The sequence below is a fragment of the Scatophagus argus genome, chromosome 13 (genome assembly GCF_020382885.2).
Source record: "Scatophagus argus isolate fScaArg1 chromosome 13, fScaArg1.pri, whole genome shotgun sequence".
Lineage (NCBI taxonomy): Eukaryota > Metazoa > Chordata > Actinopteri > Scatophagidae > Scatophagus > Scatophagus argus.
The window spans coordinates 9054264-9077595 of record NC_058505.1 but is presented as its reverse complement, the minus strand read 5'-3'; the positions used below and the strand labels follow the sequence as shown (position 1 = coordinate 9077595).

The window sequence follows — 23332 nt, the reverse complement described above, 5'->3', positions numbered from 1 at the left end:
ACTGTCATTTGGAAACTCGGCTGCTTCAGTCCTGGCACATTTTCCCCGAAGGCTGCGGCTCCTTTGGAAAGCTTGTCATGCCTTCGCTAAACATCTGAGTGTGTATCACAACGTTCCCTTTGCATCTCATTGACTTGATGCTCAGCCACGTTGTTGTCTCTCCGCCTTAATTGCTTCCTGAAGCCCCAAATTGAAATAATTAAAAGAGATGAAGGAGTGTTGGCTCTCTGGAGAAGTCGCTTCGTATCACTCTTGCTTTCTTTCTGTATTTGCCGTGCTGCAGCAGGCTGCTGGACGCTATGGTCTCAGCTGTCAGCACAACTTCAAATCATCTCGCTTTCCCTCGGTGCTAATTCACATCACGCGGCCATGAACATCACCCCCCCTCTCCCTCTCGCTCCACCCAGCCCCTCACTCGAGTGTGCTGTGAATCAAATGGCTGTTTGCACCAATTGCATGGCAAATAAGGTTTTTCAGAGGGTGACAATAGTCTCATTTGGCTAACATCCCTCTGTAGAGCTCAGTGAATGACAGGGGAAAAAAAGCAAGTATCATTTTGTATGATTACTTCTCTTGGAAATAGAGGTACCTTTTTTTCCCAGGGGATATGTACAGTCCACTTTGCAGTATATTGCTTATTACCTGGAAAACAAATGGCCTGAGGTGGTTGTGCTCATATGTCTGTGGCTGGAATTAGCTTTGCTTACTTTGTTGAACTTCATTAGATATGTATAGTATTAGTGTTCTCTCCCAATGTACATGTGTATGTGTTAACCTGCAGACATACAGTATAACGCCACAGATGGCCTTAGATGTATGTACTCATACATACATCCAACTGTACAAAAGTCTTAAATTAAGATACAAGATAGGTTTTTCACACACACAGTCACACACGGTACGATGTGCAGTGAAATTCTTTTTGTCCCTGCTACCAAAAAATAGGTGAGTAAAATAGAATGAGTAAAATTAAATATTATAAAATAGAAACCTTATAAAAATAATAAAATTAAAAATGTGCAGTATTTACATGTACAGTATTTACATCTAGTGCAGGTGGGAGTAGGATTGTCCAGATTAACGCTCACTGTTGGGCAGACGGATGACCTGGGGGAAGAAGCTTTTCCTCATCCTGCCAATCGCCTCCTTTATAGTATCTCATGTGTTTCGTTAGCTCCCATAGAAATGTGGAAAAGAAACACAGGCTAAACATCTCATTGTTGACTGATGAATATGTTTTCCTACCACTGGAGTCTAGTCAGAGTGAGTCCTTTGATGATATCACTGGGTTTAGGCAGATTGTCTCATTAATTAAGTTATCCATAAAAACATAATACTTTAATTATCTGTGTGTTCGTTGTAGGTGCTTTACACAAGACCGTCATGCTAACTGGGAATAGATTGATCACCCTCCTGGCTGATTACCGAGTCCAGTAATCAGCACTTTTCTGATTTTTATTTATTTATTTATTTTTGGCTAATAAAAAAAAAACAAACAAACAGTTTCATTAATTTAAAAATGCACTGCTTTGGCTATGATGCAGCTGCCTCTCTCCGTTTGCAATCATCACGCTGTGGTCTCGCTCAAGATCCCACACACAACACGATTTGATTGGTTGTTACGAGTAACAGCCCATCAACGCTGAATAATCAGAGTCTGCCAAGTGATCAGTGACTGAAGTTACCAAAAAAAATGTAGTGGAGTAAAAGTAAAATTTGCTTACAAAATGCAGTGGGGTGGAAGTACAGTACAGTACAGGAAGTACAGAAAAGTACAGAAAATTGAAATATTCAAATTAAGTACAGGTACCTGAATTATTGTACTTAAGTACAGTACTTATGTTCCATCACAGGTTATTCTGAGTTTTCAAATTTTTTTTTACTTTTATTGCAAATGTATATCGGTTCCAAATATCACTTACCAATGTCCTTGATTACTGATGATTATCAATAAAGATTTTATTTTAGCCCTGAAAACCCCACATCTGTATCTCTCTTACTAAACAAAGTACTAAAGGGTCAGTTCAACCAAATAATTTCCTGAAGGATGTGCTCTTGTTGAATATTTTATCTCTAACTTATTCCAATTAAGACAGCATCAGTTAATAACGTTCGCAAGTATACTTAAATAATCTTTACGGCTAATTACTAAAAATAGTATGAATATCTTATTTGGGTGAACTTTTAAAGTGAGCAACATGTAGAACCCTAAGAAAATTGACCTTAAAATAAGAATTGCTGACTGGTATCTCAGACAGATTCATAAATTGTAAAACATATATATAAAACATCTGATGAAAGACTTATGTTACCAACATTGTGTTACTGGAGCTTTTACTTTTTTAAGTTGAACGACCACCTGTTAACTAGTATAACTAGTATAACTAACTGCACATGAGCCACATGATCCAGGGTTTTTGAAAAGCAAGCTACTACACTTTAAAATGAAATAGTTTTTGCCCTCAGCAGGACTAACAACATGTGTCTTTACCGCCTTCTTCTCCAGTTGCCCAGAAGGTTGTGGCCATGAGGAAAAAGCAGCAGCTCTCTATTGGCCCATGCAAATCCCTCCCCAACTCTCCCAGCCACTCATCAGTGCCCGCTGCATCCATCCCCTCTGTTCACATTAACCAGGTAAGATCATCCAAGACAGCACACGGCAACACACGCTGTTCCTCTAATAAATACTGCACTCACTTTATGTAACTCCTTTCATAATCCCAACGTTGTTTGTTTTTATCATAAAGAGGAATCAAATCACCACATCAGTTGTACGGTATCCTAAACTGACCTGCTTGTTTATTGTTTTTATTCCCTCTCCTTTTCTGACTCCCTGACTTTCAACCCCCCCTCCCCCTATTTTTCCTGTGATTCCGTCGGTTCCTCTAAATCTCTCTCGCTCCCCAGGCGGCCAATGGTGGGGGTGCGTTCAGCGACTACTCCTCCTCTGTTCCCTCCACCCCCAGCATAAGTCAGCGAGAGATGCGCATTGAGACCATTGCGGCCTCCAACACGCCTACGCCCATCCGCAAGCAGTCAAAGCGCCGCTCCAACATTTTCACAGTAAGTATGCGACAGCTGATGCAAAGCAACACCCACTCACACTACTAGAAGGCATGTTGCCAAGCACACTTTGTCCACCAGAGGGAGACAGGAAGCTCGTAATGCATCAAAGCCACCTCTCCTGCCTCCGATGCAGGCAAAGAAAGCGTCTTGTTCACACGGCACAATGGGCAAAGGAGAAAAAAGACTAAATAGAAATTATATTAGATCCCTGAAATGCTCCCAAAAAAAATAAAGAAATATTTGAACCCTTCTTTCGAAGCAAATATCAAAGGTGAGCACTGTGGGGAAAAAAAGGAAAAAAAAAAGCATCAACTCTTTTCATGTCCTTTTTCTTTTCTAATTGGATGTAGTACGTGCACAAGGATTAAGTTTCTCATCTCACCCATGACAAACTAGGCCCGCTGCACTGTCTAAATCTTTGACCTCCCTCCCCCTACCCCTCTTATTTTTACTAGATCCTTTCTTTGCAGTGACCTCCCTTTTGGGGAGAGACGGCAGCAACAAACCGCCAATGCCACTTCTCCTGCCCGACCAAGCTAAACTAAAAGTCCGAGTCAGCCAATGCCCTGTTCAATGACGCATGCCCCGCACCCTCCAACACCCCAGCTCCAGATAGAAATGCTCACCCAGCCTCTTAACCAGTCTTGCTGAGTCTAGATAACTCCCCTGTCCTCACCCCACTTACTTCTACTCTGGCCCAAATCCGATCTCGACCGCCAAGATTCACTGCCACACCAGTATCCCGACCCTTGTCTGCCTGCTCTTGACCCCATGTCCTGTCGTATTTGCCCTTTGCTCTAACCAATAGCATATGTGTGCACTAACCACTCTAATTTCCTTAGCTGTCCTAAGCTTGTCTTTTTACTTGTAGCCTCTGCCCTCTTCTCCTACCCAGCCTGCTCCCCTCTTTCCTCCTCTCTCTTCCCTCCTACACCAGCCTTCTTCTTTGCTGCTAAGCCTCTCCTAATCTCACGTAGCCAGACCTCGGCCTCTTCGAGCTCAGCGAGGTCTGTAGAAACTCTACCAAAAATGGCGTTGTTCTTCAAATCAGTTAAAAAATTCCTCGAGGAGACTGTTTGTACCTCCAAAAAAACAAATAAGCCACGCTGTGTTTTCAACTAAATGGCTGCGTCTGCTTTTCCAAAGGTTTAGCTATTCCAAAGTTTTCTAGGTTTTCTTTTTTTGTTCTTCAGAACTTTGTGAGCTTTAAGAGACAAAGATCAGGCTATGTGAGATTACATTTTTCCTCCCTGGCACATCTACCCTCCCCACCTCTTAAATATCCCCTCTCCTCCATTTGTCCTCTTCCTTGTCACCTCTTTCCTCTGTTGCCTTCTCACCTCTGTCTCCTACCTCCTGCCTTCCTCTCTCCCCTATCTTTCTTTCTAACTAACTCCTTCTCTAACTTCCCCATCTACCCCCCCTCCCTCCTCTATTTCCTCTTACTGCTTCACCCTCTTACCCCGGCTGCTGTGGAAGCTGCAGGCTTTGTGGCCTCCGAGCAGTACAGGCTGTGTGCTAGCTCCCCTTGTTGTCTCCCTTCCCCCCTGCTAGGTAGTGACTAACCATGTCCACCAGAGAAATGAGCCTCTCCCCGTCCGCGTCATGGAGATGCCGAAGCACGCCACCTACCCAGTGTGGGTGCCGGAGTGGCAAGCCGAGCGGGAGTTTCAGCTCATGACCTTCTGAGGAGCAGCGAGCCCGAGGGTGGGAGGAGGGAGGGCGAGGGAGGAAAGAAGGAGGAGGAGGAGGAAGCAGAGGAAGAGAAAGAGGAGGAGGGGACGGAAAGTTAAAGGGGCGATGTCGACATTTCTTCAGTGACACTTGAAGAGTGCGATGGGCTAAGGAGAGGAAGAATCGCAGTGCCGACCTTTTTGCCATTTTACAAAACAACAGAAAAAGAAAAATATTTCATCAGCACATCAGTATCAAGGATTTCCCTTTCCAAGCTTTGTCCATTTTAAAAAATAAATTGACACCTGTGTTAGTTCTCTAAAAGTCCTGCTGCTCACTGACAGATACGCTACCAGGCTGCAATTTAAAAAGCCTGTCATGTTTTTTTTTTCTTTTATTCAGCCACATTCTTGTAAGTAGTTCACTTTATGTTGTTTTTAGGAGTTTCAAGAGAATACTCATTGAAAGAAAATATGCCTTAATGTCATCAGCAGACGAGCTTTGACAGATCAATATCAGACTCACTTTACACCCAAAGTATTTTGTTCTAATACAGAGAAAACTGCTGCAAGAAAATAAGATTTGAGGCACTGGCATTGGGACTCTTGAAATTAAGAAAAAATCCTTTGCGGTGTGCAGTTTGTTGAGTTAACAGTGTTGGAGAGTAAATTGCGAGGTTCAGATTTTTTTGACCCCAATTTAATGTGATTACAAAAACATCAGACGTAGTTATTAGAAAAGCCCCCTGAAACGTGTATATCTGTTTCTGTTTCTGATCCATTTGATTTGGCAACATTTTTAGAATAAGTAAATAAAATTTAGAGCTCTGCTACAAAAGATCTTATCACTCCGTCTTTTCACCGCCCTCACAAATCAATTTCACCAACCACAGTCATTTCAAGCCAGTATCTACCATAACTGTCCTTGGCCACTAGGTGTCAGCACAGTACACATTATTCTTTCCTAGTGCTTCCATGGTCAATAACTCTTAACGATCTGTTTTGTAATCTGTCTGTGGTTTCCTGACGTCTTCAGGCTTTCTGTCTCTTTTTGTGTTGAAAAGCACACTGTTTAGGAATTTAGATGACTACTACAGCATTTTTTATACTTGACTCCATCCCACTCGTTCATTCATATTCATTTAATCCATTTATTAATGTCTGCCATTTGGTGTTTCCCATTTCAAGTTTAGTCCTTCGACTTGTTACTGGATCTCCACGTACGAAACAAAAACATTACCAAAACAAACAAACAAAAAAAAAGTAATAAAATAAAAAAAATAACCATTTGACACTGTTTTTCGATATTTGCAGATTTGTGCTTCTGTTTCCAACCTTTCTTCAACAAAAAGGGCTTTCCAACTCCTTCCGAATTAGAAGAGCATGATGGTTAAAAAAAAGAGTCCCCCTGCTTTGCCAATCCTGATAGAGAAGAGATTATTTATTGAGGACTTACAGCTTGTTGCTGCTTTACCCTCGGTGCTTTACTGCATTTAGGGTAATGCACAGAACTTGCACTATACGGAAACCATAGGACTTTGTGCTAACGCTGCCTAAAGTCGAGTCCATTTGAGTAGACTGTCAAATATCATGAAGTGAGACAGACTGTAGGGACTCTTCTGGAAATGCCCCGTCCAACCCTGCCCCTCCCCCCAACACACACACCCAAATCTCATTCAGACATGCCATACAAAACACACTGTACAGTCAAGTCACTCTTGGAACTGTTATCCAGCCGCCCAAAGGACTCAACCTCTCCTTACATGACATCACACTGCCTTTTGCCATAAATGAGGACTCAAGGACTAGAGGTGCCAAGTTGTTTTTTGGTTTTTGTTTTGGTTTTTTTTTTGGTTCTTCCTTTTAGATTTTCCTACATTCGTTTGGTCCGCTTTTATTTGATCCCTTCTTATTTTGCAGCGAGTACTGAAGTATTGACTGAAAATGACAATGTGGTATAAATGCATTATAATAGAGATATTTTAGATCAGAGTAACTTTGAGTAATTTTATGAAGGCCTTCATAAAAATCAGGGTAGAATTCGAGGGTTTTGAGGTATATAACGGAGAGATATTATACTGGAAGTTGCTGACAAATGAAACTGGGTTGCACCGACTTGTATGAATGTAGTTCAAATTAACATTTCCTTTCCTTTTTATTTATTTTAAGTTATTTGTTTTTGCACATTTAGTTTTTCAATTTTTTTAAATTCATTTATTTATTTTCATTTTCCTCAATTTAGGTTTGGTACACAGATTATGAACTCTTGCATAATCGCTTTTCTATCATGAACGGATTGACGAAAATATAGACTGCTGTATATCTTGTATTGTATTTTATTTACAATGGTACTCTATAAAAAGTACATACATATAAGGAGTATATGAAATAATGCCTTTATTGTCCATTCTATATTTTGTGGGAACTGCAATGTTTGGCTCAATCTGTTGACTATTTTGAAGTGAATTTGTGACTTGCTTTGTATGGTGTCTGTATAGAAGCTAAACAAGTCATCATTAAAAAAAATAAAATGTTGGAAAAAATATAAACACCAGAGTTGGTTTACTTGAACTCAGACTCTACCTCTTCTCCATTGGTGACTGGACATTTCTCATGTTCTGAGTGAGACCATGCACACTCATGTCTGTCCCTGCCTGTATCTCATCTCTTTATTTGTTTTGGGGTGGGAAGGTTTTTTTATTTCCATGCAAGGTCTTATTTACTGTCTAACCATTTGTCCCACAGCAGGCAGGACCACAAGCTCCAAATATTCGCTTTCTACTTTTTTGACACTTAAATTGTATGATATTTTACTAAACAATTTTATGTCCCACCAGGTTTTGCAGGTCAAAGGATCGGTGGAAGCTACTTATACTAAAGTCTTTTTAATAACCATTTTCCCTTCTCTCCCTTTAACCTGTAATGAACTTTAATGTATTTAACACACTACAAAAGCCCTTAATAGTGCAGCTATGCTAAAGGCACAGCTGAAGCTACACTGGTATAGCAGCAGTTGGTCTGCAGGTCCACTAAAGGCCCAATCTGGGTCTCAGACAGAGGAAAGGATCCCCCCAAAGGGTTTCAGGGCTGAGTCATGACTCAATGTGTGGTCGTTCTTGGTCTCCTCTGTGTTGAGATGTGTTAGTGTGTGGTCTTGGTTTGGTCTCTTTTTTTTTTTTCCTTATTTTTTTTTGAACTTGCACGTCGGTGTTACTGCTGTTCGTTACGCTGGTCTGCTTGTCTGTTAATTTTAAGCTTCTTTTGAGACTTTTGTTTTGCAACGTCGAGTTTCTCCACAAATGCTCAAATCACACCTTCTGACCCCCAGTCTCTCTTTTTCTTTCACACACACACACACACACACACAGATACAGACGCACAGACACACACCCCAACATACAGCCACGTCCAACGACTCACCTCACACCCCACGACTCCCTCTCTCTTTGGTTTGCCATCAGTGTGTCGCTTCAGTTGCTGACTGACTTTCTTGTTTTCTTGCAGTCACGGAAAGCCAGTGAACAGGCAAAGAGCGTTGACAGTAAAACAGACAGCATAGGCAGTGGAAGGGCCATACCTATCAAACAGGTAAGCACTTTTCCTCATTTTTACCCTACAGTTCCCATAGTTACCTGGGTAAGTATGCTCCTTTTTGTCCTTTTGGATGTTTTTTTTTCAATACTGATATGCTGTGTGTTCAAGATTTACACAGCAGATAGGCCATTTAACCTGCATGATTTGGTCAAAGTCATGTGTTACTGTAACCAGTAGATGGCGACATAATCCAACATAACAAGCCAGTGCAAGAGCAGCTGTGCAGAGAAGGCAGATGTTCAGAATGATTATTAGTAAAGAAATGTCCCTCTCTGTGCAAGTCACACACCTGTCAAAGTATAAGTTTTGATATTTAGATGAATTAGTTTATTTCAGACCTCGTAGTTTGTCGGTAAACTCACTTGATGAAAATCAACATTTTGTGTTTTATTGAAAATTAACAACTGAACATATTGACCTGTTTAAATTGGAATATTTACAAACACATTCAACTTATCAAAGTAACATTTCTAAAATAAATTTAGTGAACTTTTTAGTGTTATTGTGCTGCATCAGTCTGTGTAAGTCATGTCAGTCAATTTGGAAGAAATGAAGCCTGCGATCGTTTCAGATAATAATCTTAGATTTGGATCATGTGGTGCTCCTATAAATGTTGTGTCCCAGTGGAAATGTTGTGGTTTTTACTGCTCATAATTGTGTGTGTGTCTGTGTCTGTCTGTCTGTGTGTGTTGCATAAAATTTAATTCTTGCGTATCCTTATAATCAACTTTGACAGTCATGATCAGCTGAACTTTTCATTGGATATTCCACTGCACATAAATTTCTTTCATCTGACGTTTTTTTCAGGTTAATTTCACAATCTTTTACATGATGCTCCATTGAATACTCGCTCACATCACAGTCATTAGTATTTTAAGAATGTCACAATTTTGCTGCTTTTTATTTAATTTTCTCTCTTTTTTTTGTATTTATGCATTGCTTTACAACACTACTTGGATAATAGCGAGCACTGAAATACACATCTGATCTGAGGATCATTTCTGAAGGTCCAATTGTAACCAAAGAAGATGTAATTGACACATTGATTAGTAATCACTCATGATTATACGAGGGCTTTTGAAAATGGGTCAGCATCCTTATATTATCCTCTTTACCTGCAAATGATGGAAGATAATGTCCCTTTTTTTTTTTTTTTTCAAATGTTGAAGCAGACCTTCTCATTCCCTTTGAAAGAAAATTGCCAAAGCTTTGGTCCAGCTGAAATAATAGCAGGGTGACGCTTCCAAACCCCCTCACTCAATCAGAAAATAACGCTTAACAGATACAGCATCTATCGGTCGATCTGTCTGTCGCTGATAGCAGAGGTTCATGTACTGATTCGTGTACAACAGTTTCATGATATTTTTAAATACAAATTTAATAAAATAGCCTAGTGTTGCATTTCTTTCACATCAAAGCCATACTCTTTAGCACAAATTTAAATTATGGTTTCATTTGTGCACAACAACCTTGAAAATGATTGAAGAATATCCTCAAAAAAAAAAACAGTCCAGAACATGGAAAACTTAGTGGTGGCCTTTGGTTTTTAACTGGATTAGTGTAATTCCCTGAAGTGACTGGCAAATCTGATGAGTGCAGGTGAGTAGGAGGTTAGTCTCAGAAAGAATCCCCTTTGAGCGATCTTTACTGTAAACCCACCCATTCTTATCTGCTACATTAATGGGGAGCTCCCTTCTTAAAGTCCAACTTTTGACAAGAGAAGCCCACCTCCGTCCCCCTTTCTCTTTATCTACAAAGGATTTTTTGGAAGTTTGGTGGGTGGGGGGGTGGCTATACAAATGTGGAGGGAGGCATGGAGGGGGGTAACTAGCTGATCTCCAGGCCAGTCAAATGCACAATCAGGGAGATCAAAGTGTCAATGTGTGCTTAATTACCCCCCACCCCACCCCCCTTTACCCCGTCGGGCCAACTTACACACCAAACTGCCCCCTCCTCCTCTTCCCTCTGCTCCGACCCCCTTCCCATCTATAAAAATAGTGACTGAGGGTAACAATGCACTCGGTAGCTCCTCAGTAGTGAGTGCATTCTTGCCCCATCATCAACCACCACGCCAACCCGACACACATCCCCCCCCACCTCCCTCTCCACAGCCCGTCACAAAGGGCCGGCCTATCAGTCAGCCACAGTGGCAGGATGCAGCTTTTCTCCAGCTCGTCTGACAAAGGAAGGGAAAGACACTATCTCCCCTCTGTAGATATGACAATTGTGTGGACACAGAGAGCACGTCTGACGATCAGCCTGTTTCCTTATGTCGCACTGGGCTGAACACGCTCTCTTCTCTCTTTGTCTGCGTGTGTGTGTGTGTGTCTCAGTGTGGTAGGGAAGCCAAGGCTCCACACATGTGATGTCAAACTATCACATGAAGACGCAATTGCTCGAGCCAAAGTGGCAAACGACTGTACAATTATGATGAATTATGTCAAATCGTTTGTCAAGCTTACAATTACTGAAAGTGACGTGTTTTATGAAAGATAAATCACAGACATAATGGGCAACCGTTCAAATAAAACAAGAGAAACATGAGTCCTTGCACATAAATATTTTCACATTATTGTCTTACTATCTCTATTGATCTGCTTCACAGCTCTGATAAATATATGAAGCTCCACACTGATTGTATGTATAGATTTATTTATGCCTCAGTAAGGCCACGAGATGAGCAACATATTTGCTTGTACAACATGCATTATAAAGTCGCCAGAGGCCCCTGTGACTGGATCATTTACTTTGTATGATTAGAGAGCCATTTAAAATGTGTTTACAGTTCTTTTATTGACTAAATTGAGAAGAGTCTGGGCAGTCAGCGACTTATTGATTTGACGGACACAATGTTTCTTCCTGAGAAATCATACAAAGTATCAATAGCTACAAAATAGACATGCAAACATAACATTTATATTTAATTGTATACGTTTTACTTTGGATCAAAGTCGTGTTTTTTTTAAGGAATGATTACCTGAATATGTACAACACATGAAACATTATTTTGCCCTTTTTTCTTCCTCTTCGTTGCAAGGTCAAAAGATTTTTTTTTTATTATTATTATTACTATTTGTTTGGTTATTAAGCTTTAGGAACATACAGGGAACCCTGATACTGGTCAGTCAAGGTCCTGGTCCAGTGAGAAGTTAGAAACAGCCTGGCGTATTGATAAGATATGAAGAAGACCAAACTCTTTTGAGTCCCAACATGAGACCAGAACTGTCAGTTGCTGCTACCCCCACCCTCAAATGTGTCAGGATTCAGATTAGGATGATTGTCGGCAAACAGCCTGGTGCCTAGGTCACCGAGGGTCAGCTCTGCCTGATGTGTTAATCAGGATTAAAGCCTGCATGATGGGCCTGGCTAGCAAAATACTACCCTTTAACCCCCCCTGCTTCAGCTCACACACACACACATACAAACACACACACACACACACACACGCCTTGGCTGTAAAAGCACAAACATTACCCCTGCTTAATCCCCTAATTAAGCGGGCCCCTCCTCACTCTTTAACCCCAGAGAGCCTCCTGGCCCTTGCACTCAGCAGCGTTTGGTCACCTCCAGCAGAGGAACTGCATTGTTTACCAGTGGATTTACTCAGCAGATAAGGAAACCATCTGAGGCCCTGAAAGGCCCCAGAAGATAAAGTAGAAAAGAATAAGAGCTGAGTGGGCTTTGAAGAGAGGACATCACACTCCCTAATCCCAGGATTGAGAGGTCCTCCAGAGTTCAGCATGTTATGTGTATGAATGCAGGGAGGAGGTCTGGCAAATTGGATTGTCTCCCTCCCTGAATGGTCTCTGTGCCAGAGGAACTTAGCCAGCTTTGGAGGTCGAAACGGTCGCAAAAGAAAAACTAACAATATGATTAAACTTGTCAGCATATTGATATAACTTACATACTGTTTCATAATTGTCACTGTTTGTTTGCTTCATTCTGCCACAAAGAAAATGTTCCATGTGACCACCTTAAGAAATCTGTAATAACAATTTTGCGGTTTTATGGTATTTAACACCCATAATGGCTCATATTATCCAGCGTGCTGCTTTGAGAAGAACATATGCTCACCCTGATGCCTTGTCTCTTACAGGGAATCCTCCTGAAGCGAAGTGGCAAATCACTCAACAAGGAGTGGAAAAAGAAATATGTCACGCTGTGTGATAACGGCGTCCTTACTTACCACCCCAGTTTACATGTGAGTCTCAACCCCTCATCTTCGTTTTGCATCTCTTCTCCGGTCAGCTGTATGTGCTTGTTACACTACTGTTTGGGTTTGTGGGTACTGCTGGACGTTTTAATGTTAGAATTTTCCTTTTGATGTGATTACATTTACCACCACTACTGTATTAAACTGGATTACAAACCTATAGGCTCAAGATTCCTATAGAGATTTATCACGGTATATAATAGCCATATTAGCTAAGCCAGTGACTTAAAAGCTTTAAAAACAGGGTGTCCTCATGGTCATCTCCCCCCCCCCCCATGGTGCCCATCCCCAGTGCAGGCTAATGGAGACATGGCTGTGCTGCGGCGTGCCCGCCGCGCCCAGACTCCACGCAGCCTTGTATTTATAATGGTTCTCACCACATGGCAGCAGAGCCTGACCAGCCTCCCACATCCATCTTTGTCAGAATCCCACTGGGCCGCTAATACCTCTTAAACACTCGGCTGCCTGGCAGCTCAGGAGCCTGGTGCCACCCTCAGAAATGCCCGTCTTCCCCCAAAACTCCTTCGGTCCCTTCCATCGCTCTCTGCATCTTCCAATCCTGCACGTGTTTGAGATGTTTAGTTAATTTGGCGAAATGAAAGATATGATCAGCACCTTCTTCTCTAAGGAGCTCAAACTCCGAACACAAGCCAAACAGTTAGACGCGAACCCTGTGTGTGCCCTTGTTGCGCTGACAGTGTGTTTAGTGGTTTAATTTACAAGCGGTTATTAGTAGAGCAGTGCTGTGCTACAGTGATGTATGTAATTGACTGAACAGGCTATCTCTTGATCATTGCAGCTATTACAGGTCATCAGGGCAATCTATGAATCTATGAATCTGTTGACTTACGGAAGGAGGTGAAGTAAGGGAGACAGTTACATTAGCACGGCAACAGCTCGGGCTCATTTTGAGCGGTGGAGCAGAGATGGAGTAAGAAAGGGAAAAGGAGGAAGAGAGACTGTGGAAAGGAAAGGAAAGGAAAGAGGGAGGGAGGTAGACTGAGAGAGTATGGAAGACGGGAACCTTTAATTTCGCAGTCAGCCAAGCCATCCACACAATCACCTTCTGTTAATTCTATCTGCTACATCAATTAAATTGTTTGTAGAAACTAATTGAATGTGGCTTAATCACACATCTTAATAGCTTTGCACGCTTCGATCTGGCTGTTAATTCCAGCAATAAAATGAAATGAGAGCGCTCACTGGGTAATTAGCGAGGAGGCTTGGGAAAGAAATGAGTGCTTTATGACACGGTAATAAAGCAGAGGAGCCGGTGGGGGGACGGCAAAGGCCGAGCCCGCCTCTATCTGGGTCTTTTTCTGCTGAGCCCAATGATTTTCACCTTGGCTTCCCACATTTGGGCAGTAGTCGCTTTAAACCAAATCAAATGCCCAAATTGAAAGAGAATGAGACTGTTTGCATTCATTAAGCCTAACATTTCGCTATTGGGAGAGATGGCGTGGGCACAGGTGATGTATAATGGCTTTACAATCATTTTTCCACTATCACACGCCCTTAGTGGAAGGTCTGAGATGGGTTGTGACTAATGGGGATGGAAATTGAATAGCCTTTTAATTTGTTTTTCTTCCATAATTCTTGGATTCTTGTTGGTCTGCTGTGTATAATCAGTTCCCTGAACTGAGGGAAATATTTGGAAATATCTGGACTCTTACTTCTGTACCGTGCCGGCTGGAGGTGGCACAAAACCTCTATACAGGAATATATCGTATTACTTCTACTTCTACAGCTGAATTAACGTATGGCGATACCATTTTTATTGTGAGCAATGTATCACAACAGTATATTATCTTGAGTTACTTCGTGATTGCCTCCCCAGTGCAGATCATTCACAGCTATTGTCATGTTCCTTTCTTCACTTTCCATAGGACTACATGCAGAACGTGCATGGGAAAGAGATAGACTTGCTGAGGACAACAGTCAAGATTCCCGGCAAGCGACCCCCAAGAGCCGTGGCCACCGTGGCACCCACTGCTAGTCCCAAAACCAACGGGCTGACCAAGGACCGCAGCACATTGCAGCTGGGAATAGGAAACACAGGTACCATTTCCTGTCCTTATTATCAGACTAAAGGTTAGAATAATAAAATTAACTTATTTAACTTAATTTATTTTCTTATTTTGTAATATTCAAATTTAAGACACAGATTAATGTACTATTTAAGATTTGGTTTGTACATGATGATGAGTCTGCAAATACTATTTTTGGAGTTATTCCGTTGGAGTATGATTGGTACTTTTGTCTACTGTTTCAGCCTAAAGTGAAGTTTTGTAGATGTGGTCAGAAAGCATAAACCTCAAGTGCTTTTGTAAGTGAGCTTGTACTTTGAAATATGTGATGAAGGACCTTTTAACACTTATGAGAGCAATACACTAATCAGGCTTGTGAAATCATACAATTGACATTAGGCTTAGACATGTTTTCAGCTGATATCAATAACTGTTAGTTATCCATTTCTCATGACCAATAAACAACCAAAAAGTTCACATTTTTGTCTTTTACAAGGACGTTTATAACCTGTAGTTCATGCACACGAAGATGTATCATTCCAGAGCTCTGACAAGATTTGTTGTGTTAAATGGTAAATAAATGATATTCACTGCATATCTCACGAGAGCATCAGAATCTTAGACCAAAAAGAAATTCACTCAGTTACTGCTCATGAAACTCAGCCCAAACTATAAACTTAGGCAGAGCTGATCAAGATTTTGTTATTATAGAGCCTTAACTCTCGCTTAAAATGTTTCAGAAACATGTTTTGGTGTTCTGTTTATCTATAATAGGAGAATATTTCTTACCAGACCACCCTGTTGAGGACAGAACGCAACTCAGAATGCATTAACATGCATGCACTGCTGTCCAGCCTAAATAACTAAATAAATAAGTGAATAATAGCAGAAGCTTAGATTACAACAGATGCAGAGGCAGTGTGACATCACTCTCTGTTCAGGAAGCTACTATATCTTTACAAAGCAAATAGCTGTTACCTGCTATGTTCATGTTCAAAATATCATACTTACCCTTTAAACCTCACTGTACACCGGTGACAAGTTTGATTCTTCTTCTTCTCCTTCTTCTTTTTCTTCCTCTCCTTCTTCTTCTCTGTGTTAATAAGTCAATAAAATGAATCTGACTTTGTGTTATTGGCTCTATTTAATGTAGCAGATGTTTCATAATAGACAATAAATAACCCATAACATGAATTTAGATATGTTCACTATGTAAACACAGGTATTGGGATGGCGCTGTTTTTCAAGGGTTCCCCTGGGCCCCTGAAGGGAAATCTTAATGCTTCAGCATACCAAGACATTTTGGACAATGCTATGCTTCCAACTTCGTGGCAACAGTTTGTTGAAGGCCCTTTTCCCCAGTGCCCCAGTGCATAAAGCAAACTCCATAAAGACAGGGTTGGATGAGTTTGGTGTGGAAGAACTTGAATGGCCCACACAGAGTCCTGACCTCAACCTCATCCAACACCTTTGGGATGAACTGGAACAGAGATTGTGAGTCAGGCCCTTTCTTCGAACAACAGGTCCTGACCTCACAAATGCTCTACTGCATGAATGGGCAAAAATTCCCACAGAAACACTCCAAAATCTTGTGGAAAGCCTTCACAGAAGAGTGGAAGCTGCCTATGTATTTAGAATGTGAGGTCATTAAAGTCCCTGTTGGTCTAGTGGTGAGTTGTCCCAATACTTATGCCTATATAGTGTGTCATGCGTCAATTGTCCTAATTGGAGGCTTCACTTCACGCAATCAGTGTGAGTGTTATTCAAAAGAAAAAACAAAATTTAAAAATACCTTTTTTATGAGCTTGATGAAGCACCGAGCTTTCATTACCATGGACATTTTTATGGGCTGAGTGTTTTTTAATTTGACATCATGTTCATTAAGCACAATGTATGTCAACATTTTCCCCCCTTTTCACTTCTAATATTATCTTCTTATTTCAAATGATGGACATGATTGGTCAAACGCAATCGCTCATATTTTATGCACCACACAGAAGAGAAAACAAATCACAGGTATAAAGGTAATGGTGACTCAATTAGTCTTTTATTATTGTACTAATTTTGTATGTCCTCTATTTGTGATTAATCATTAAAATGAGTCCCAACAGGTTAATTATCTACTTCTATATGGTTCCTTCATGCAAATTAGCTACCTCACAATATACACAATGATAACTTAATGAGTGTCTGTGAGTAATCTATTAATTCTCTAAATTACTGAACAGGGAATTAAAAATTTTCTTTAAACATCGTGCTCATGTTTAAGTAAATCTCACAGAAGATGAAGGTTTGCTGTTATGTTTTTGAAACGGTAACACTGACCTAGTTATTTTTTATCCTCTATGTTAGTTTGGGGAGGGGGGGAGGGGGTCAAAGCAACTGAAAGCACTTGTGGTTCTGAGCCTTGCCAGGGTTTCTCCACCTTTCCAGTTAAAAATAGAGCTCTTCCCCCATTGAGCTGTGCCACCGGAGGCTGCGGAGGGTCTGGCAGGCTTACAGAAGGGAAGTGATAGGATTTAGGTGTTAGGATTAAGAGTAATTAATACTAATTAGCAAAGTGATCCCTAGAGGGAGACGAGGTCCTTCATCGGCTGTGAAATGGGCTTGCTGTTTCTATCAGCTGGGCTAGAGCTAACCGCAGAGCCAAATGCGGGTCGGCAGGGACCATCAGCACTGTCCATGCCGGTTACTGTTAAACCTAGCCAAGGTGCTGCTACTGCTGAATGGGTTAATCAGTCAAAAGCAGAAAGATGTAGGAGTTTACAGAGCAGAGGACGTTGGATCGAGGTTGTTCCATCCCACAAACTGTTAACCTTGAGCGCTGGGTTGGGGAGGGAGTCATTGGGGCAGACAAAGGGCCTTGAAAAACAGGCCAGACCAGCTTTTGGTAAAATAGCATCAGCTGATTTGTTCTTTTTTCTCCTAACACAACAATGTTGTTTTCCTCCTGCTGTTAGTTTATAGGAAACTCAATGACAAAATTTTTAGTTGCCATCCATTTGTGCATCAGGGAACAATGTGAGGGAGATTTGCCTTAATCTCCATGTAGGAAAAGAAAGGTTACAAATCACATCAGGTCTCTCTCTGGGTGGAGGACCCTCTTCTGATTATGTGATCGGGATTTTGATTTCATTAGACGTGCAATTGATGAAGGGAACAAAGGGGTAATTTTTCTTTCACGTCGTCCAAATCACAAGCCTTGTCTGTGCCTTTGGTAATTCATTCATTCCTTAGATCTAAAGACCTTTATAATCACTGGGAGAAGAGGGATAGCGACAGAGAGAAGGAGGGGCGGAGTGGATGGGGGAGATGGGAAGATGAAGAAGAGAGCCTGAGAAGACAGAGAGTAAATGAGAGAACGCATGCGCCCAGGAGTTCGCCGAGCGGGCCAGGTTTAATTCCTTTGCTGGGTGCTGAGCGGAACCATTTTAAATATGATCCTCCCTGTTAACACGCATCCTGCCGTGTCACCGGCGACAGATACATTGTACAAAGTATTAATGGGCTCAGTCACTTTGAATCAATCCTGGGGCGGGGGGGATGCATGTGAAGTGGAGATTGTTAAGCTCATTCCCTAGACAGGACCGTACCATAATTTGTCTCCTGCTCCATAGCACTGTAGAACCAGTAGCAACAGACTCACTGACCATCAGGCCCTGCTAAGACCAACATAAGACTTGTTTTTCTGACACTTGTCCAACCAGGCCTCCTGTAGCTACTACGAGATGAGATGAAGTACTCTATCATTAACACCGCCCCTCACTGATTTAGTGTTTTTTAACCCTATTAATTACATTTTTTATTTTTTACTTTTCTTCTGTCTACAGTTTTTTTTGATTGCCTGGCTTCAACTGAGATGAAATTATATCAAATTCATCATTTAACATTGCAGCACTTATGTGCTGGAAATGCCAAATGCAAAACGCCCCCTGACAACATAAAAGGCATGCTTTAAGGCCTAAATGAAGACTTATGAAGACTTTCAAAAAGCAAGATACCTAAAACAAGTAAAATACGCAAGAGTTAAAGTGAAAATTGAATGCGTATGGTTTGTGTAAGTACAACAAATAATGCACAGGTAAGAATATAAATATCTAAGCAACTTGTGTAGGACTGGCGGCATCAGGTCTGGAGAGTGGGGGGATGTCTGGGCGTTGGTCAGGATGATGTTGGTAGATTACACACAGCCGCAGATGATGTGCTGCCCGGCCCACATTACCATGAATGCTTCATTATCCCACTACTTGTACATAATGGCAACAACTCCACGGAGGGGTCAGGCCTCGTCACGGCTCATCAACCCACTGACGGCCCGGCCTAAAGAGAAATGAGAAGCGAGGCAGCGCTGCTCCCCACTAATCCATCGCCTCTACTTAACACCCCAGCCCTGGATAGCCTGCAGAACACACTATATGGCTTTTGTTATCTCTTTATATACATGACAATACAGTCAGCAGGAAACACTGATAATGCCCTGTACTTTTGATTTTTATTATTAATTTTGTTGAGAATCACAGAGGACTTAACTATGAAATGCGGTTGCAGCTGTTGAAGAAGTATTTTTTATTTAAGTAATAATGGCATCATCCTCATGTGAAAAAACACTCTTAAAAGTAAAAGACCTTTATCAAAATTGCACTTAAGTAGAAGCACAGACATATTGCCATTGAAATGTACTTAAAGTATCAAAAGTAAAACTTATTATGTAACATATGGCTGGTTTTGCTGTTATATTATTAAATATTGTGCTATTATTACTGATAATAATAGTGAAATAATATATAATAGTGAAAGAAGCATTTTAACGTTGTGGCTGGTGCTAATTTTTATTACTTCATGCTGTTTAGTAGCTCTAACCTACTAAACCAATTAAAAAAATACATTTTAAAAACTGATATTTTTTTGTTTATCATTAGTTTTACTTTGTTTATTATTATAGTAACTTGTAACTAAAGCTGTTGAGTAAATGTAGCAGGATAAAAAGTACCCTCTGAAATACAGTGGAATACAAGTATAAAGTGGCAGAAAATGAAAGTGCTCTTATAATTGTACTTGTACAGTAAATCTAATTCTACCATCTCATGCAGTTTTACAGTAAATGCCTTGAACCTCACTGTGAATTTTTGCCACAAAAATAAGAAAGATACATTCACAGATAGAGAAAAGACAAAATGAATGTTTGGTGTACTCAAAAAATGTTAGGATGTCATCAAATTATGTTGTGCTGGCAGACGGCTTTAATGAAACAGTGCTTTTTGCTCCTTTGTAGTAACAGTCACACTCATTTGCTACTAAAATTTTGTGTTTGCGCCATAGTTTTTAAACATTTATTGCTCTAAAACTGAATATTCTTGACGTATTTGTATTTGACATTCAAGTCACTCTTAAGATCACCAAAGTCAGCAACATTCAGCGTCAGATCGAACCCTTTGGACCTCAATTTGCAGTTGTCACGTTCATCACTGTCAGTCCACTGTGGTGGTGCTGTGAAACAGACTGGAGTCAGGCCTGGCTGGAGCTGCGAGTACAGTGCTCTTTTAATGCCACAAGCTGATTATTTCTCCACTGTAATTACATTATCCTCCCCTTTATGCAGGAGTGGTCTCTGGGGACTAATGGATACAGCCATGTATAATTCATTAATCATTAGCATCCAATTTGACAATTAGACGTGATTGTTGAATTTTAAATATCAATCGAAGTTGCCTTGTAGTTATCTAACAGTTTTTTTCTTCTTTTTTTTTTCTTGTTCTCTTTTTTTTTAAGGTGTCATAGAATCAAACTTCACACTTTGGAAATAATTAAATGTTGATCTTTATGGCAGAAATAAAGAATTACCTCTAAACAATGATACTGATAAACATTAATCTGCGTAATATGTAGTCTTCGAAAACTGTAATGTTGTCTTAAAAATCACATTTGTAAATATTCCTTATGTTTTAATGAATTTCTTCATGATAAAAGCCATTAGAAGCCTCTTTGTCGAAGCCAGGAGCTAATTTCGTGTATCGTTTATCAATGACTTTTTAAAAAACAAAGTTTCACATTTTCTTTCCGTATTCCTCAGCTCCATCTCTCTCTCCACCTCCTTCTCCTCCTCCTCCTCCTCCTCCTCTTCCTCTGCTCTGATTTCAGCATGCTAATTTAGTCAGTGCTCCTCAGCGTGATTCCCTCGCTCTCTCTCCCATTCTTGCTGCGATTCTGCTCCCTCCCCTCTGGGACCTGAAGATTAATATTCCTGGTCCCAACAAGATAATTACTGATACTAATTAGACATGATTATGTGAATTTGATACACTTATTACTCTAGATAATGAGTAGGACATATTATCCTAACAAGCACCCGTGCCGCTTAGTTTACTTTACACACGACCCACACTCTATATTTTCTGTTATTGTCACCTCAATCAGAAACTGATATTCTCTCGTAATTATTGAATAAAAGGCCTTGATGTGTGATACCTGTAAGATGAGGAAGCATTGTTGCGAAGATCAGAGATATGGCTTGTTTCCCAAAACAAAACCTCTGAAATTTTAACCTTTCCGTGTCAAAGCAATATCTATGTACCTCATTAAATTGTATTGTTTTTAGAATGTAGCTGTGCTGCCTGTAATTTATTGTTACAGTGAAAATGAACTTCTCTGGTGGCTGCTTTTATTTAAAAATAACACATCTTTTCTTACAAGTCATACAAAATATGTTATTAGTGCAACATTATCTTTACTGCAGTTAAACCAATTTTTTGGAAAGAAAATTCCAAATTCTTGCATTACATTACATAAATGTATTCAGTTTGGTGTGTTTTGTAGCTTAAGCAGGTTATTCTGGTCCCCCTCACATGACAGTAAGTGAATGGATGAGTTTTTCAGAGTAGTTAGGATGTGTTGTAGCGACTGCTCGCGAACAGGAGGGAAGGACCCCACATGGTGCAGCCTAACCCATGAATTAGTAAAGAGAGCCAGGCGTCCGTGGCTCGCCTGATTGGAAGTTAGGGAGAGAGCGCCTGCTGACGCCAGTGGAGATCGATGTGGCAGTCAGAGGGATGAGGCGAGATAATTAGCGTTCAGAGTGTATCTTGTTAATTAAGGGCTAATTAGAGGCAGAGGCGGAGGGAGAGGGGTTTCGTCTGTGTGTGTGTGTGTGTGTGTGTGTGTGAGGTTGTTTGACTGAGGGATGTGCACAAATAAGGTGGCAGCAGCATTGCAGTGCTGTAGAAACTACCAAAAACTCCATTACACCATTATCGCTTCTTTATAGACTTTATTGTTTGAAAGAAAATAGTCCTGCCAGAATATGTTCATAATTCAAACAGCTGCAAAGAACTTAAGAAATCAGGATTCATCTTCTCGCGTCTGTCACTTATTTTCCAGGCGCTCCTCACTCCAACAGTAGCACATCCCTCCAGACGGGCGTGTCGGTGTTCGGCGGCAGTAAAGATGGCATGCACCAACGCTCCTTCTCCGTGTCCAGCGCCGACCAGTGGAATGAAGCCATCAACACCAGTACAAGCAGCGGAGCCCGTAAGACCTCCACCCTCAGCTTTTTAAATCTCTTTCAGAGTGCTCACCATGAGTAGTCCAGTCGAAAAATCCAAAAACCATACACATGAATACCACTCAAGTGAATTAAAACAAAATGAATGGATCTGATCTAACATGTATGGCATACTGGAGATGCCATTTCCTGAGTTGCCTTGACAGGTGGAACAAGCCTCGTTTTCATAATTAGGTGATCAGGGCTCTGAGCGCTGTGACCTTTTTGGCTGTTGCTGTTTGATAGAAGTGGTGTGTTCACAGGAGAGGAACAGTGAAGCTTAACTTGCTGCCATTGATGCATCTCCACTTACTGCCTCTGTGCCACGTTGCACCTTGTCACTGTACTTGACTGAAGTAAGATAATATATTCACCATGCATGTCTACACACACACACCCCACCCCACCCATCCTGTCTTTACCTTCCATCTTACTCTTATCCCCCCCCCTCCTCTTTTGTCTGTTTTCCTCTCTTTTCTTCCGAAGAGGAAAATGAATGCTTTTTGGGGGTACCATTCATCACCAGTTATTTCCCTCTCTTTGTGGTTGGCAGTAAAAAAGCACTTAAATGCACATCAACAGAATAACAGTCATTTCCATGCATGTTTGCACTCTGGTAGTTCTCATTAGCACGGCGGCGGCTCCCCCCCTCCCCATGGGCTCCCAGGGGCCCCGGCAGTTTAAAGAGCGCACTTTACGAGCGCTGCTGGAGTCCAACTGCACGGCCCTCGTGGTTCCGCAGACAAGCCTGTCTCTCATTTGGAGCTGCCAAACGATCAATTCAGCCTGGACGCAGGCACTTCCATCACCCCCTACCCCTGTCTCCCATCAGCAGCATGCCCAAAGCAGAATTACTTAGATTCGTGGGGTCCTCAAATAAATGAGCGCGAGTGTGTGTTCTCGCTGAATTTTTTTCGTGTGTAGCTGTTTGTATGTGAGGTTTTGTTTTTTTTTTTTTCATGGAGCGTGTTTGCATCTGTATTACTGTGTGTGTGGGTGAAAAAAAGGCTTCATACTGGATGCTTGAGATTGTGCGTTTGGCAGCCGGTCTGCACAGGACAAATAGGAATTTTCTAAACGTTGTGTTGAGAAAATGAGAAGGCCCAGAATTTCCCATTTTCATGTTTGGTAAACTGAAAAGCCCTCAATATTAACATAGCTCATTAACCAGCATCCAGCCTTCAACTAAATCAGATCCACAATTTGCTCCATTATTCTATTT

General features: G+C 41.1%; 1 protein-coding gene across 4 annotated transcripts in view; it reads left to right on the top strand.

Moving 5' to 3' along the window:
- Window positions 1-23332, top strand: part of agap3 (ArfGAP with GTPase domain, ankyrin repeat and PH domain 3) — a 111468-nt gene that overhangs the window by 58295 nt on the left and 29841 nt on the right. For 3 of the 4 annotated variants that reach the window (XM_046407332.1, XM_046407333.1, XM_046407331.1), the window contains exons 7-12: window positions 2507-2634; window positions 2908-3063; window positions 8244-8327; window positions 12430-12534; window positions 14433-14604; window positions 21948-22097. In XM_046407332.1, the coding sequence (XP_046263288.1) occupies window positions 2507-2634; window positions 2908-3063; window positions 8244-8327; window positions 12430-12534; window positions 14433-14604; window positions 21948-22097 (795 nt within the window). Of the gene's footprint in view, window positions 1-2506; window positions 2635-2907; window positions 3064-6053; window positions 7289-8243; window positions 8328-12429; window positions 12535-14432; window positions 14605-21947; window positions 22098-23332 lie in introns of those variants that run through there. The other variant, XM_046407334.1, reaches the window with a different exon arrangement.